General features: G+C 40.1%; 1 protein-coding gene across 5 annotated transcripts in view; it reads right to left on the bottom strand.

Annotated features, from left to right (window-relative positions):
* AP3B1 (adaptor related protein complex 3 subunit beta 1) overlaps positions 1 to 1,900 on the bottom strand; it is a 159,520-nt gene extending 157,620 nt beyond the window's left edge. For 3 of the 5 annotated variants that reach the window (XM_037373272.1, XM_037373274.1, XM_037373276.1), the window contains exon 1: positions 1,660 to 1,900. In XM_037373272.1, the coding sequence (XP_037229169.1) occupies positions 1,660 to 1,790 (131 nt within the window). In that variant the 5' untranslated portion in view covers positions 1,791 to 1,900. The remainder of the gene's footprint in view (positions 1 to 1,659) is intronic. The other 2 variants (XM_037373273.1, XM_037373271.1) reach the window with 1 other exon arrangement.
* Between the last annotated feature and the right edge of the window lie 15,247 nt (positions 1,901 to 17,147).

A 17,147-nucleotide genomic window follows, 5' to 3' on the forward strand; every position in this document is an offset into this window, starting at 1 on the left:
TTCCTCTCAAGCCCTTACTTTAGAGCAGGGGTCCTCAAACTACGGCCCGTGGGCCGGATACGGCCCCCCAGGGTCCTCAATCCGGCCCCTGGTATTTACAGACACCCCTCCGCCGGAAACCAAGCGGCCGCAGATGACTGCGTGCCACTTCATCTGCACGCCGGCCCCATTTAAAAAGTTTGAGGACCCCTGCTTTAGAGGATGGATCTTTTCTCCCCTCCTGTAGGTGTAAGAGCAAGACTGGAGGAGCAATTAATTAATAAGGCATGTCTACATCTCGCAAGCTATTCTGGTTCTTTCATACTGGGACGCAATCATATACATACGTGTGTACAAAACATCGCAGGACCCCAGAGCTATACTACCTCCCAAGCACTGGACAGCCTCAGCTAAGCTAAGTCACTTCAGCTTCTGCATTTGATAAAACAGAGAGAGCTATACTTCACCTGCAAAACAGTCTGAAGCCTATGATTAAATGAGTTATGTAGAGAATTATGGCCATGATCAATTATTGGGGTACCCCACTCTGTGGTAAAGAAACAGCAAAATAATGGTTAAGAAATAAAGTGAAAAGTTGTTTTCTATGGAAGAGGACAGGAAAAGGATGCAAAAGTCATAAATCAGCTACAACACACAAGTCAGCCGACCAGCATCCACAGTACAGCTGTGAAAATTGTAACTGGAACAGAACAAAAGAGTAAAGTATTTAGTGGAACAGCAACGGAAGATAAATGTGCCTTGTCTAGCAAACTAAGGAGGGAGGCCTATCAGCTGCTGTCCTACAGAGAGAAGCATCAGAGTGACAGCGGCTTCACGCTATTGTTATTTACTTTGGTGTGGTGCAAAAATAAACATATCAGTTTAAGTTCCTAAAGCATGGATGTTTTCTTTGTGCAGAATAGTCAAATTGAAGAAGTAGCGATTGATTTTCTAATGTACATGAGACCTTAGTTTATGGTGCTTTTTATTGGTTGCTCTTGGAATAGATTTTCAATTTGTTGTAGGATAAAACTCCAGCTTAGCAAACCTCTTGATCCTTCCCTTTAGACACGGGTTTTTTTCTCCTCTGCAATTAACTTTTCCTTTCAGGAGCTGAAGGCTTCCTGCGCCAGTGCACTTTGCCTGGTTTTTTTCTCCTCCATTTCCTCATTTTGACTTCTGACCAAGACACAACGCTGTTAACGCTCACTTCAAGCTGGGCACCTCGCCATGATCAACTACATCTCCCACAAATACTTCTAAGCACTTCTTTTTTAACCTACATTTGAAGGCAAAATTAAACTAGTACCAGTGTGCTTAACTAACAAAACCGAGGGGAAAAAAAAAGTAAAACAGTTTTTCTTACAAACAAAAAAATTCACAGATTATCCAGTGCCCTACAAACACGTCAAAGGTACGGCACAGTGAACTTTTCCACGGAGTCCCGCGGGGGTAAGAGCGGGCACCCGAGGCTCCGCTTCCAGCCACGGCCCCCGGCACTGCCCCTCCCCGGGAGAAGCCCCGAGGCCGCACGCCGAGCCCCGCCGCCCGGCCCCCGCGCCGGAGGGCAGGGTCCCGCCCGTCCAGCACCGCCCTGAGGCTCACAGAACCGGTCACCGCTCGGCCGCCCAGCAACCCCTGCCCGGGACAGGCCGCCGCCGCCCGGCCCGCCTCCCTTACTTCTTCGTGCCGCTGCTGAAGAGCCCGAAGGCCGCGGAAGCCGAAGGGGTCATGCTGGCCGCCGCCTCCTGGGCCAGCTCGGGCGCCGCCTCTCCCCCCTGGTCGCTGTAGCTGAGCCCGTTGCCGGACATGTCGCCGCCGCTGCCCACCCGCTCCGCCAAACTTACCGGTGCGGCACACCCCAGCGCTCCCCCCCGGAAGCGGCCGGCACGCGCCAGCACGGCGGGGCGGGCAGGTCACGTGGCGGGAGGCGGGGCCAACCGGCCGGGGCGGAGCTCGCCCTTCCCCGACGTGCTGCTGTTGCTACGGCAACGCAGCCCGGCGGTGACGCGAGAGGGGCGCGAGGCGCCGGCAAGGCCCCAGCCGTTGCCGCTGCCCGCGCCGGGCTCTGCCGCCGGGCCGGGGACCGAGGGGAGCTGCGGCGCCAGTGAAGGCCGGTAGCCGCCTCCCCGCCGCCTCGGGACTGCTGCTGTTTCCAGTCTCGCCTCTTTGTGGCCCCGTTCTCCCTCCCCTCCCGTCCGGCCGCCCCCCGCGCCCCGAGACGGGCCCAGCCCCGCTCGGCGGCTCTGCGGGCGAGCCCGGGGAGGAGCTGTCACCGCTGTCACCCCGTGCCCCCTGCCAACGCCCGGCTGCAGCCCGGCTGCGACGGGAGCCCCGGGGCCTGGCTTGCGCTGAGCTCGATGTATCCGGGCTGCCTGGGGGGCGTGATTTGCTTCCCAGCCGCCCGCTGAGCCTTGGGCACGGCCGTTCGAGGTACAGCCTAGGGCCTGTAGCATCAGCTCGTTTGTTGCTTCTCGTAATCCGTATTACAAATTTACATGTGTCCTGGTAAGCGCCGGTACTTCACCTGACCTCCATGCTTGTTACTGCAGTAGTGGTGGGGCAGCATAGACAGCATTAGTTTACATATGGGAGGCCACAAAATATAAAGGGATAATTAAAAGTTGTCCTAGGACAGTTTCTCCTAATTTCTCTTTACAATCTCACTTTCCTATGTGCTGCTTTCTCCCCTCCACCATTGTCTGAGGGATAATCTGTGTTCATTAAAATGCCCTTCTATCCATCTCCTGACATAACTTATATTAGTGTAGTCCAACCTTTTCATCCTGAGAACTGAATTCATTTCCAAAAGGTTACAGTTCACAATCAATACTTTTCATCTTGCAGAGAAAAAAAAAAAGTGTGTGTGTGTGGGGATGGATTGTCGTAATATTTTTCTACAGCAGCTTTTTGACTTGCTTGTCTTTCAGCGACGTGTACATTTCTAATTGAGACTGAGTCATTACCAAGCAAATAAACTTGACAACAGGAGTTACTAACAGAGGATTCCTTAAGTGTGCAAGGCTGCCTCAAGAGCAGCTGTCCTCAATAGTTGCCCTCTATGTATGCCAGCATTTGGGGTTTATTTTGTGACCTCTCACAGCTTTTTTATTTGTAGCACTGTCTCTTGAAAGTCATGGCTTGGAGTGTAAATTCCAGGTGTGAATATTCTTGACAATCGCCATTTTACCTGTTGGTTTCTTGAGACTTCCATATTTGACCTGCTCTTTACAATGTTGACAGTAACAGTCACCATACTTTTCTTTCCCTATAGATGGAAATATCTTGATACAACTACCATAAACAGTCACAGCACCTGTTGACACTCTTCCAACAATGTGATTTGGAGTGAACACCTCTCAATTATACCAAGTCAGACAGCATCCTACATCCAGACTTTTAAATGATCAAAAACTGGATTAGACTGCAGTCTGAACCAGACAAAAATGGACACCTAGTACTCTCCTAAAAGTTTAAGACATTGCTCCCATGTACAGAGGGATCCAAGATTTTATCATCAGTCCTTAGAAATTGTCTGTTTTTCAAACCATAAATTCATTTAAAAATGTAACAGTGAGAGCACTTGGACTTTGGTCCCAAACATGGCTATGTTTACCTGAAGGGGCCCCTGGCTATGACTTTTACTTGTATATGAAGTACATACAGTATAGGAACAGGTTATCTATATTAGGCCAAGTCCATAGTTTGTCCCTTTTAAGACTGCCTGCCTGTTCACTGTAGCAAGAGGTTTAAACTGCTTGCTTCTTTGTATATATCTATAAAAATTATTGTTAGGAATAAGAGACATCTTAAGTACAACACACTGATTTTTTTATAATTACATATATCACTTAAAAAGTACTTTCAGAGGAAAGCATAAAAAGAAAATAGTAGAATTGTAGAATATTTTAGAGACATTTGTGGGAGGAGAAACATGGGGAAAAGCAGACAAATGGGCTAATGGGGTGGATGATCATGGGACTGTGGTATGAGAAAAGGAGCAGGTAACAGTGAAGCAGAGCTTAGAAGGGCCTTGAAACTGAGAACAGGAAGCAAATACTATATGGAGATTTGTTAAGTGTCATTAAACAGTTCGATCAGGAAGGCTAGCTATGAGCTCTTGCTATCAGGTTTTGCTATCTACTTTTAGCCTGAACTACACTACAACTGTTTAATGAAAAGCCTTTTCCTGACTACATTAATTCTTCAAAATTACCATGCAGTGGCAATGTATCTGCACATTGAACTTATACCTGTACAAAATTATGTCAAAATTACTGAATTATGAAATACAAAATGCTACCAAATCTAAATTCTCCATTTACATTCATTGATTACAGTAATCTGTATTTCAAGGTTTTGTGCAGCCTAAGGAAAGTAACAGACAAGGCTTGTGCTTCCCAGTTTTCCATTCATCATGTTCCTTTCTGAAAACATTTCACCTCCATGATTCAGACCATCTTCACAACTGCTACTTCCATAGTACCTGGTAAATTGTATAGTTTCTTACTCTTCCATTCATAGATGTAAACAACTATATAATATGTGATGTATGGACATAGCTTTTAAAAATTAATTGCACTGAGCAGTAACTTCCAAGGCTTTACAGAAGGGAAGATGTGTTTATATGGATAAATACATATGGATTTTAATCAAAACTCATGTATTATATATACATGTGCCTTTAAGGGGAAAAGAGATTCATGTTACTCAACAAACTGTAATTTTGTAATTAACTTTGCTCAGCTTTCTGAAGCATTTACAGAACATATTTTGCAATGTTTTTTACAGTGTTATGTCCATGTGTTTTTTTTAAGGTGAGCTGGGGTGCCATATGCTTATTTGGTGCCCTCTTGTGGCTCACATCATTAATATGCTGTTTGTCATGAAAAAGGTGATACATTGGTAAGGAAGTTAATTTTTAATGAAGTTCAAGGTCTGTGTAACAGAAATGTCAAGATATTCCATGCTTTGCTCATATTTTCTCTGTTGCTGATAGTTTCTGATATACCTAGAATGTGCTGGTATTGCAGATCCTACACAAGTATGTAAGAGTTTTGAGGGTTTCTTTGTTGTTTTGGGGTTTTTATTTTTACTAAATTTTATTGATGGAAGCTAAGTAATGATACAACAAAAACTCCGAATGTTAAGATTTTTCATTCATCAGTGATTTAGACACCTGATGTATAATCAGTTACTTTAAAATTAAGCACCAAGAGCTCATTTCTTAAACTGGAATAATAGATTTTCAGTCTGAGGCATGAACTCAGCTGCTAGTATTCCTGGGTAGTTCAGGAAAACTCTTATGCAAATGAGAAAACTAATGGGTCTGAAAAGCTTTGATCTGCCTCTCTCCAGCTGAATCTAGATTTGGGACTGTAATTAAACCAAACCACCGTTTTTTCAAAAGCACCCGTTCTCCATTCCTTCTTGGCAGAACCAGCTACCATATTATCCACAGGAGCTGTTCACATACACACTTTTGAAACCAAGAGACTCCAAATTATTTTTTACTCTCTACAGCTCTTCTATAAATGCTAAATTTACACAGTATGTGTCTTGTGGCTTCATCAATGAATATCCCTTCAAATAGCTGTGAAGATTTTGCGTATATGATGAATAAGAAAAGTAGAAAGCAACAACGTAGAACATGAAAGAGAAAATGTTTAAAAATGAAACCAATTTCAATTATGAGTTCTTTGTAAATTCTTCAAGGATAAACATGCAAAATAGGTATTACTAGAACTAGAATTATAACTTTTGTGTCTACATAAAACTATATTTTACTTTTAGATAGAGAATATTTTGGAATTAAAAAGATTAAGATTAAATTCAAAACTATTATAGAAATACGAAAATCTCCAAAAATAAATAAACCCAATGAAATAAATACTCTTATACTTTTGTGCTGATACCATACCTTGTGTGTTTCTGCTCTATTTATTGCGCAGTCTCCTAGCCATTATCTAGAAACTCCACTGAGCTGGGCTGCCTTTGAAATACATGCCTGTAGTGAATCGAGTCCCAGCTTCTTTGGCTGGTGACAATTGGTGTAACTGGAAAGCCATGGCCCCAGGCATTCCCAGAGTGGTGATTCAAGGTCAGCCTACTGGAATTATTTTGAGTCTGGTGGAAGCATTCCAGATAACAGTGACAAGAAGGAGCTTATTTCAACCCCTTCGGCACCAGTCCCCAGAAAGGAAGACAACCCCTTCCTCCCTCTTAGGGAGGAATTACAGGACAAAAGTCAAAAAATGAGTAACTTCCAGAAAGCAATTGGGCTTGCCTGTCCAGAAGGTGGAAGCCTTTCAGTAGCTAAGTGATGACAATGCAACTAAATTTGAAATAGAATTCCAGTCTCAGTGGTATGTAGTCAATTTTACCTATGATCCCGTCAACAATAAAGCCACAGCTTTTGTCTTAACAGTATACAGTGCTTTGGTATACACCACATACAAAATTATTGCACTAGGATTAAATGGGGCTATACTCTATCCATTAGAGCATAGAGTATGGGCCCAATGAAATGGAAACAAATGACAAACTATTGATGTAAATGCATGCATTGTACAGGAACAGCAAGGATTTATTTATGAGACTAATACTATCAAAGCCCGAGACATTTGTCTTGATACTGAAAAAACTGTCTGTCATTTTGAAATACATCCTGATTAAACCCCTGAAACTATACTTGTGTATATTGAAAAAGGATGTGTTTATATGAGAACCCTTTGTGATTTTAGAGGTGTAGGTAATAATGCTGTAGATACAAGTAATAACTCAAATATTTGTGTTTGTAACTTCACTAAAATGATGGGACACAACATTAATTATTCTGCCCCTGTTAGGTCTTACCAATTATTACAATCTATTTATACATCAAGTCAATATTTATTACCTACCCCCATTGGAATGAATCTTACATTGGTGAAGAAACTACTGTAACACCATGACCTGTGTCAACTGGTAGAATGCATCCAAACCAATGGACACAAAACTCTAAGCACCACTCATCATGATACAGAAGAGATACACTGTGTCTTGGAAAAAGCGAAGAAAGATGGAGAACACCATTGGTGGGAAACCCTTCTTGGATAGTCAACAGCAACAGGACTTTTTAGTTTCATGTTTCACCCAGTTGTGATTTTACTAACTCTTATATAATTATATAGTATACAAAGATGATACGTCATAAAACAAATAACCCAACTTCAACCAACCCAAACATACAAATTCACACATAACAAATAGCAGTGCTTGACTATCTACTTACCATAGATCTGTAAGCGTATAAACTACCAATACACTATTTATGGCACAGAGGCAAGACATAACCATACCACCACTCGGTGAGGGTAAGATGAATTAACTATAGTCATGGAATGGAGTGTGGCAGTGTACTCCCCTGCTCCCCATCCTGACCTTTATTTCCATAACAATGTTCAAGTGATAACCAGCATTGGTGGTGGTGGTAATGGCTTCATCTGGCTGTGACAGCTGTATCCCACTCGAAGTGGATTCCTGGGGGACAAACAACAACACGGTAACTAAGCGCTAATTTGAACAGTGCGCCCACCTAGCAGTGCCAGTCAAGATCTGAGTCAAGCCAAGTTTGAAAGAAACGAACATCTGTAATCAGAATGCAAATATGACTATTAGTCAATTATCTTACTCCATTAAATAGTGAACAGCCCAAAGCCCGTTGAGCCCTCCTGCATGGCAGCAGGCTGCATGCCAGAATCTCCCCTTGGGTAGAGGCGCCCCTCAAGGTTACTCCCTGAGGCTGCACAGATGATCGGCAAGTGATTAATAGCATGACAGAACTTCGAAATCTTAGCTAAGTGGTATAAGGGATTGATTGTGCACATATAATACTTTAGATACAAACTGTTGACCAAGTCTGGATCCAGGTGCACCTAAACTGCCCTTTGAGAAGGAGTTTAGAGCACAAGGGGGTCCTTTCTGAACCTCATGACTCAATGGGAGGGTCTCCCTGACTCTTTTGTCTGACCTGTCCTCTGTGCAGTAAATAATCATGTGTACCTTGCCATCAAATCCTGCTAAACCACAGTCACACTTATTATCAAACTTTGTTAAATTGCTGGTTTATGCCAATAAACATATTGCTACTTCTGTCTTACAAGTGAGGTGTGTCACTCCATGTGCCCAAAGCCTTGACATTTGGAAATAGTCCAACTGCCCTACTGGGTCCTGAGTTTTAAAAGAAAATCAAGCTGCACTTACTAAGGACTTCAACCTTCACATTTCTTGTGTACTTGCACATCCTCCATGCTCCGCCTTCAAACTGTACTGGAACAGATAATACATACTTGAGGTTGTGTTTGCTTTCTACTGGAACTGCAAGTGAATTGTTTGGCACAAATAAAGGGACAAACATTCATAGAAAGAATGGTAGGATGATTAGATCTTCTGAGTGTCTCTGTATCTTCCAGTCAGTATACAGAAATATACATTTGCCCTAAAGAACCTTTATTCAGTTCTTGAGTTTAGAGTTCAGTTTACTGCTGAGTAAACAACAGTAAACCAGCAGTTATAATGTGTACAACAATAAAAAGAGAAATGGGGCAATTTTGAGCAGCTGGTCCATAAGCAGGGAGAACATTAGATATAAGAGCATTGTGACTTCCTTGGCATGGGGTCAGCTATGGATCAGTTCTTGTATAGATTACAGCAGTATGGGAACAGGTTTTACCGATGTTGAATGGATATTGCATCCAAATATTTTCCACTGTAGCTGGAGCACAATGTTCTTCAAACATGCCATTTTCTTTTTTCTTTTGCAGTGTTCTGTACGTACCCTGTCCCACAGAGTAAAAAAGGAGTACGCAACAAAACAGTCCCTGTCCAAAGAGTTTTAACTTCTTTTCTAGATTTTTGTGCAATTTGAGGACACAAACTAATCAAACTGTAATGGAAGAAGACTCATAATGTAAAAATAAAATATGGAGTCTGGAATTAAATAATGAGGAAAAGGAGAAAGTTCTTTTTAGAAATGAGACTGAGCAAAAATGGGAAATGAAGGCTCAGAAAAACATGATGGCTCTTTCAGGTGGTAATAATCACAGGAGTTAAAATTCTTCAGCAGAATGTAATAGGAGTTGGAGGAGAAACATAAGAGTCTCTTACTGGAGGAGTAACAAAGTGGAAAAATAGAGGCTCAATGCCAAGTTACTTCTCACATTTTCCTAAGGGTGAAACACTTACATTACTTATCCTACCAGACTTTTTTTTAATGTATAATAATATATAAATAGTTTCTGGAAAGAACATAATGAACTGGCTGAGAACCAGGTCTGTAAGCAATTGCTACACTTAAGTGCACTTGTATATGAAAGAGGTGAAAAGGCCAATAAATTATTTTGCTGGCAGATCAAGAATGGGGAAGTTGAAAGATTTATCTTGCAGATAACACTGGATACACAGAAGATCATTTCACACAAGGGAAAAAACCCAGCCTTTTTTTGTCAGACTTCCCTTGCAGTCATGTCTGAATAGTGACCAAGACTGTGGAAACTTCTGTTCTTGTTGAACAATACCTCTGGCCTGTCTTGGAATGAGATAACAGTTTCTCAGCACCCTACAACTGTGATTCTAAAGCTATCTCACTTATTTAGTTAATTAAGTCTGAAGGTTTTTTCCTATCATTGTTATCTCTCAGACAACATATATGTTTCTTCTAAAAATGTAGGTAATCCAAAGCAAAGAGAATTTATGTGTAAATTCTCCTTTTAAAATAAATTTAATAATTATAAAATTATAATTAAAGGTATATTACATTTTTACAAATTAAATAATATAACATTTCATTTATTTATATATTATATTATTATTTATATTACTTTGAATATATATTAATACATATTTATAGAAGATATATTATATAATTATAAAATATATGAAACTGTATAAATTATATGCATATAAAATATATATGATTATGAAATATATATTTATGCAATATATTATGCTATTAACAATTAAAAATAAATAAAGTGAAATTATTTTATTTAAATTTATTTTATTTAATATTAAAATTTAATGGTAGTTATAAGTACAATCATATAACTATATTAAATTTAAAGTGATGTATTATAAATCTGAAAAAAATTAGAATAATCTAACATCATTTATTTGTGAAAATCTCAGGCTGTGTCTCTGGTATTTATTCTGTTTTACTCATAAGACACCTTATTCCACTTATTCAGTGCTAATGAACCACTGTAAAATATGTCATTTTTTCATACTTCTGAGAAGGACCTTCCCTAGAAGTTATTTTGCATGTGAATTCACAACCCTTTTTTATAATGTAGGCTGCATGTAAATGCAGAATATTTGTAGTCTGTCCTGATTGATACATCTCATGATGTACTTAGGAAAATTTGAAACGATACAGAAACATCAAGATAAAGAATGACTTACGTATAAGAAAAAAGCCTAAATAGACTGGAACTCTGCGGACCAGAGAAAAGACATTTAATAGACACGTATCCGTTTTATGGTAGGTATCTATAAAGTCATGAATTGCACAGAGAGCATGACTCATTTTTTCATCTGCTGTGAGGCACCAAATTAAACTGGTAGATTGTAGGTCCAAAATAAAGGGATTTTTTTTTTTTTTCCTGCAGCACAACTGAAATGTGTATTTTAATAGTTGCCATGAGATACTGGAAGAAAAGGTTATTAAATACAAAGATAACATCTCTGGCTCAGGAAGTTCCTGAACAACAAGCTTATTACAGAGGAATACTATTACATACTCTCCTTGACCTGATATAAGAATCTGGTGCTAGTCATACTGAGATATAAGTATTTGGAGCTAGATGGACCTTTGCAGGTGCAACTGTTCTTACGTGATATATTTCATTTCACTATTCCTATTGCAGCTACGTAAATCTGTGGCTATCCCGCTGCCTTGTAACACAGTTCAGCAGCTGGAAAATGAGAAACTGCAAGTTTGTACAAACCACTCAGAGGTGCTCTGTAGAGCACCAACAGCCCATACACTCTAGCTAGGAATTACAACACAATATGAAAGAAATAGTAACAACAATGAAAGAAATTGGCACACATGTTATCTAATGGCATGGTTCAATTTCCACCAAGGACTTGTAGCCTGGTAGAATGGGAATGAAAGTCATGCTGACCTTTGTTTCTGTTTCCTCTTCTGAGAAATAGGAACGCACCAGTCTACCTCATCTGTAGTTGAAGAATGCCACACAGGAGGCAAGTCAGGCTGCACGTCCCCTTCTGATCACAAAAAACTGAGGCTTCCTGTTTTGTTTGAGTGAAAAACAGAAACATCCTTTGTTTTCAGTCTTACTTATCCCTGCAGGTCTTGTTTGCCATTTCTGCCTTTGAAGTTGTGGAAGAAAATTTGTGCTCACTCCTGCCAAACCACTGTGATCAGTCTTTAAAAATGAAAGTGTTTAAAGGGCTATTATGTCTATCTTTAAATGTACTTAAGATGTACTTTAAATGTACTAGGATGGCCCATCTGTTCTGCTCTCGGGGACACCAGGACCCAGCTTGCTGGTTGTCTAGTCCTTCAACTGTAAGACTTGGGTGCAGCATGGATATTAGATCTACTGCTCCACAAAACAATTCACTCCTAACTGCTTCAGTCAAAACAGCCAATATGACTTACACAGAAATTCTTTTTTCTCTGTAGCAGTGACTTTGTTTCTAGATTCCAAGCTACTTTATTAGTTTATTTTTCTAGTAAAGAAATATGAAGAAAGATGATGATGATGAAGAGGCAAAATCCTATTTTGCCTTCTATGCCTCCTTACTTCATAACTGAACTCAAAAGAGAAAAGCCTTACAGAATTTTGTTGGAATTCTTTCTTACAGAAATTTGGAAATGAAAGAGTAGGAGGATTACTTTGGAGTAGCAGTATTACTCAAACATCAGACAAGCAACTAGCAACTGAGAAGAGTAGAGGTCCTAGACCTTCCTTTCAAACCTTGCTGAAGTGTTTAAAGATTTGTCAATATGTCATGCAACTTTTCTGACACTATTATCATCAGAAATTTCTCCTTCTATGGCCTTTGATGTCTGCATTTCTTCCTTTTATCATTAGTGACTCTGTCATTAAATGCTAGTGAAAGAAGACAGCTGCATTTCCATTACCCCATTTACTGGTTGTTCATCAGTTGCTTTTTACTGGTCTCAGCTGCTACCCAATAATCAAGGCTTTTCATGCTTATTTTCTTAGAAGAAGAAATGGACGGGATAAGCAAAGTCAAAATAATGGCCAGTGTTGTGCAAAAGGAGCAGCTCTACAGAGACACTCAAAGGGAGTGTCAACTATGCCGAAACTGCAAAACAGAGCGTTCAGCATAGATGAACCTGGCAACTAGTCCAGATAGGGGGCGTATGGGAGTGGGATGAGGAATGCAGTTGGGACAACAGGGAATAGCACACCCACACAATCGCCAGGGTGGTCTGCATCTGGTTCTCCTCAGCAGAGCTATGTGAACTGGGCTTTGCTTCCTTCCGGAGCAGAAGATAACACTGAGCACTACTGCACCCATGCACATGTTCACTTAGATGTGGGGTTGGGGGAGCTGGGGAAGATGAAAGGACCAGAGATTTCACCCTTGATATCAAATAGCCTTCATTCTGCTTCGAGAAAAGCGTTTCTTTGATGCAGCTTTGTAAACAGTGTCCCATTCCCTGAAAACAGAGAAACAAAGACCAGATAGCAGTCTACTTCTGCAGTCACATTTTCAGCAAACCTGGGGCCCTAGAAGTCCTCTTTCTATATTCAATCAATCTCCCATTCATGCTTCTTCTGATGGCTGACAGCTTTCTGCCTCTTATCTACATTTTAGGAATTTAGTTGCTCAAGTGCTTATTTTCAAAAAAAGACGAGGACTTGCATCTTTTTCAGTAAAATGAATTTAAGCAGAATTAATACCTTTAAAGCCAGGCTAACTTTACCCAAGCCCTTGCTAATGAATTAAAGTGTCTAAATTCAGGCACTCTCATTTTAGGGGGTAGGCAGTTACAAACATCAGAACAGAGTACACCAGCAGAACACCTCTAAATGGAAGATGAACTTTCAGGCTACTCAGAACAGCAATAGGGTTGAGCTTAAAGCTACATGGGAACTGAATAGTTTGGCTGCCTAAGGACATCCCTTCCCCCATACTTCTTTCATCAATACTGCTCTTAATTTCTTCTGTACATTGCTTGCTTTTTTTTAGTTTCCCTGGCATTCAACTTCCCGTATAACAGAAATGCAGAGAAAACTTGATACCAAACACTGAGAAAATCTGGGGGAGCTCTCAATACTGTTATATTTTTGCTCTACTTTTACTCTCCTTTGGAGAAAGGAGACTAAGAGGTAACCTCTTGGTCTGACCCACTATGGCCTTTCTCATGTTCTTGTAATTGAGATCGTCACATGGAACTAGTACATGAAAATCTCTTCTGCAGCAGTAAGGGAAAAAAGTAGCGTGAAAGCTGCATGGAACAGAAAATGGGAAGTCAGAAATAAAATTGCCTAGAAAACATGGTTTCAGAAGAAGGGTTGGAGGAATACACAACAGAAAATCTTTCCATTCTCTCCACAACACATAGGTTGAAGACACCAAATCTGATTTTCTGAAGATTACTATATCATTTCCTCATTTCTACTCGTATAAAGCAAATTAAAATTCTAAGCCTCCAAGCAGCAAAATAAACATTTATATTGATCAGGCACTTCTGGTTTTTTTCCTGTTTGTTTGCGCTTTGTGAACTTTTTCTGTAGTTACTTTGAGATTTTTGAAGTAAACTTAGCTTTGGCACCTAATGTAACTTAGTTGTGCTTTTGAAACTTCTGTTACATGGACTGCTTTCCTGGCTTGGCCTTGTCCCCTGGGAGCCCTTGACCCTCGCTGCACCCTGATTGTAAATCCATAGACAGAAAAGGACTGTCCGTAAATCCATGTTGTCTTTACATTAAATAGAGCTGTATTATTATTACGAATCAGTGTTGAAGGGAAATAATATAAATACAGTTTTATTTCATATATATGTACACACACACACATATATTTGGTTAATAAAAATTAGCCTTGCCTGTGGCAGTTCCAACTTCGGGCACAAGAGGTAGATATTTTCACATTAAACTTCCAGCGAATAGTCATTATTGAACAACTAACTGCCTGTTAACCCCCCAGGGTAAGTGGTGATCAGGCATTGTTCATTTCCTCTTCTATATTTTGTGTAGGAATACATTTACAAGAAGTGAGATTAATGTGGAGAACGAGGGAAGCTCGTAACAGACTACCTGGGATTGTTTATATTTGCCCAGGAAATGACTTCAGAGGGAATGCAGTGTCTTGTTAATATTTTGTTCTCCGGACAGAATATTATTATATGCACTTACATGCACATGTAAGGACCAGCGTACACACAGTGAAGCTGATTTTGTGGGAGATGGAGAGTACATGTCACAGGCATTCACCTGCCCTGCACCGAATCTAATGATTTTCTACATGGGTTGGGACTGCTTTCATGAGGTTTTCTCTCTGCAAGCTAAGCCATTAGTGATCAAGAGCCAAGAATAGCTGTACCCTCAGAAACTATTAACTCTTAAACAGTGTTATGTTTACATTATGCGGTTGATTTTTAAATTTTTTGTAAGAAGTCATAGAGAAGAAATAATTGAATCTATTAAAATACTTGGATTTTTAATATTCCAAAATATCATGGGAAAAAATGACACATCCTGTATTTATTTTCCATAAATATGCACATACACATTCCCAGGTTAACTGCTACTTAGGAGAAGGGTTATCAACAATGATTTTTTTAAGGGGCACTAGGAAAGATTTTTATATTAATGCAAACACAAGCATTGATTTACGTATGGACCTACATCAGATGATTATGTTCAAAACATAGCATCCTGGCTTGTATCTGAAACAGTGTGGCCAGCAGGGCAAGGGAAGGGACTGTCCCCCTGTACCTGGCAGTGGTGAGGCTGCACCTCGAACCCTGTGTTCAGGTTTGGGCCCCTCACTGCAGGAGGGACGTAGAGGGGCTGCAGCGTGTCCAGGGAAGGGCAACGGGGCTGGTGGAGGGCCTCAAGTTGCAGCAGGGAGGGTTAGATTGAATATTAGGAAAAATGTCTTCACTGAAAGGGTGGTCAAGCATTGGAAGAGGCTGCCCAGGGAGTTGGTGGAATCACCATCCCTGGAGGTGTTTAGGAAAGGCATAGATGTGGTGCTTAGGGGCATGATTTAGTGGTGGACTTGGCAGTCCTGGGTTAACAGTTGGACCTGATGACCTTAAAGGTCTTTTCAAACTTATAGATTCTATGATTATATGAAAATATTATCTGTATGTTAATATTCCAATATTTGCCTGAACATGATTTTTGATTTTTTGTAGGCACGAGTGTAGGCTTTGAGCATACTTGTTAAAAAAACCATCTGCTACCAAGACTCACAGTACCCAATGTAAAAACTAACCTTTTTCATTCTGCATCTCTTTTTATCATCTGAAATGACCGATATAGTGGGATCTGGCTTTATGTGTATGCTCATTAGTAGACTCATTAACTATAATGTAGTTATTTATGTGAGTGAGGATTGCTTGCACAAATAAAAGTTTCAGAAAGGGAATTTACTTTATTGTATGTTGTGGCCTGGAAAGCCTTTGCAGGAACTGCAATGTCAGACTTCAAATTTTTTCAAATTGGATTTCTACATGTTATCTTAAGGTTATATTTGTGTTGTCTGTAAGAAAATTACTGTGTGGAGAATAATATTTACTTCAAAGGAATCTGAAACTTAGGTAATTACTTGCCATTAATTTTTCTGAAATCCTATGGTTAAGTTCCTTTGTTCTGTTTCATTTACGTGATGAACCTAACTTTTCTGTGATGGAGCATTCCAATGTTTAGAGCATCAGTCTAGGCAGTTATTTTGTGATAATCTGTGTTCACTATGAAAATTGACCAATGCAGATTCCTGTATCCACTATACTCACTTTCTTCAGGTGTCTTTGTACTAAATTGTATTGGTCTAATTTCGCTCACAAGTTTGACAGCACATGATCTGTAATTACAGTCTCACACACTGCAAAACACCAAGCAAAATAAAACCTTTTGCTGGCCCTTGTTTCATTCATTGGTTTGTCAGCCATGCACTGTATTCCAACGGGTGTTTAGGTTGTTATAGTTGAAAGTGAAGAAGAATTCATTTGAAGTAGTGTATTTGACAATATTCTCAGAGATCTCTGATTATAGACTTGGTAGGTAAAGAGTCCATACTAAGGAAAACCAGTCCAGCCTGCAGGAGCTGAATGTGACTTTAAAACTTTAAATGAACTGCCTTTCTTACTAGCCAGAAATGGCTGTTTCATGCAGGGAGACCACAGGCATACCCTATCCTGTCACCCAGGCAGCAAGAAGCCAGAAGCAGAGGGTCTGCAGCGATAGTGATATGTATTTTAGGTCACAGGCTGCTTCTGTGAGCATAGATCAGCAACAACAAAACAGTTTTCCAGTGATTCCTTTTTTTAGCTTTGCATCCTTAACTGACCCACTTGACACATCTTTAGTAACAAGGTTCAGAGTGCAGCTGGCATGTCAGTTCTTTACTACATAGAGCAACAGCCGCCTAATGGAAGGCTGAGTTGTAATGCCTTAGTACAGCAGTATGTGGAACAATACATGAGTGACAGATTATGAATACATAAACTTGCATATGATGTATGATCAGTTTTCATGAATCAGATTATCACAACATACTTACATGGTAAACGCCAAATTCAATGAGTTGCACCAAGAAACTGAGGCACAATGAAGTTACAAAACCAGGTGACTTTGGACTTCTGAGCTGGATTGCGTTTCCTGTTTAAGTACCCAAAATGTACCAGACAAGAAGGTAAATGAAGCTTGAAGAACCAGTATGAAATAGTGGGATAATGAATTGTGACCGCTACTTTAGACTCAACATCTGCTACTTTAAAATAAGGTGTGTGATATCTCTAAAGCTATGCACTATACAGTTATTAATGTTTTAGAGTAACATAATATGGAACAAAGCTAAACATAGCAGAACTTAGTTGGGACATTGGACGTTGGGATATATTACAGAACAGTGCTAACCTTGAAAAATAGTTCTAACTATTAGTAAAATTTGAATGT

The sequence above is a fragment of the Falco rusticolus genome, chromosome Z, assembly GCF_015220075.1.
Source record: "Falco rusticolus isolate bFalRus1 chromosome Z, bFalRus1.pri, whole genome shotgun sequence".
Lineage (NCBI taxonomy): Eukaryota > Metazoa > Chordata > Aves > Falconiformes > Falconidae > Falco > Falco rusticolus.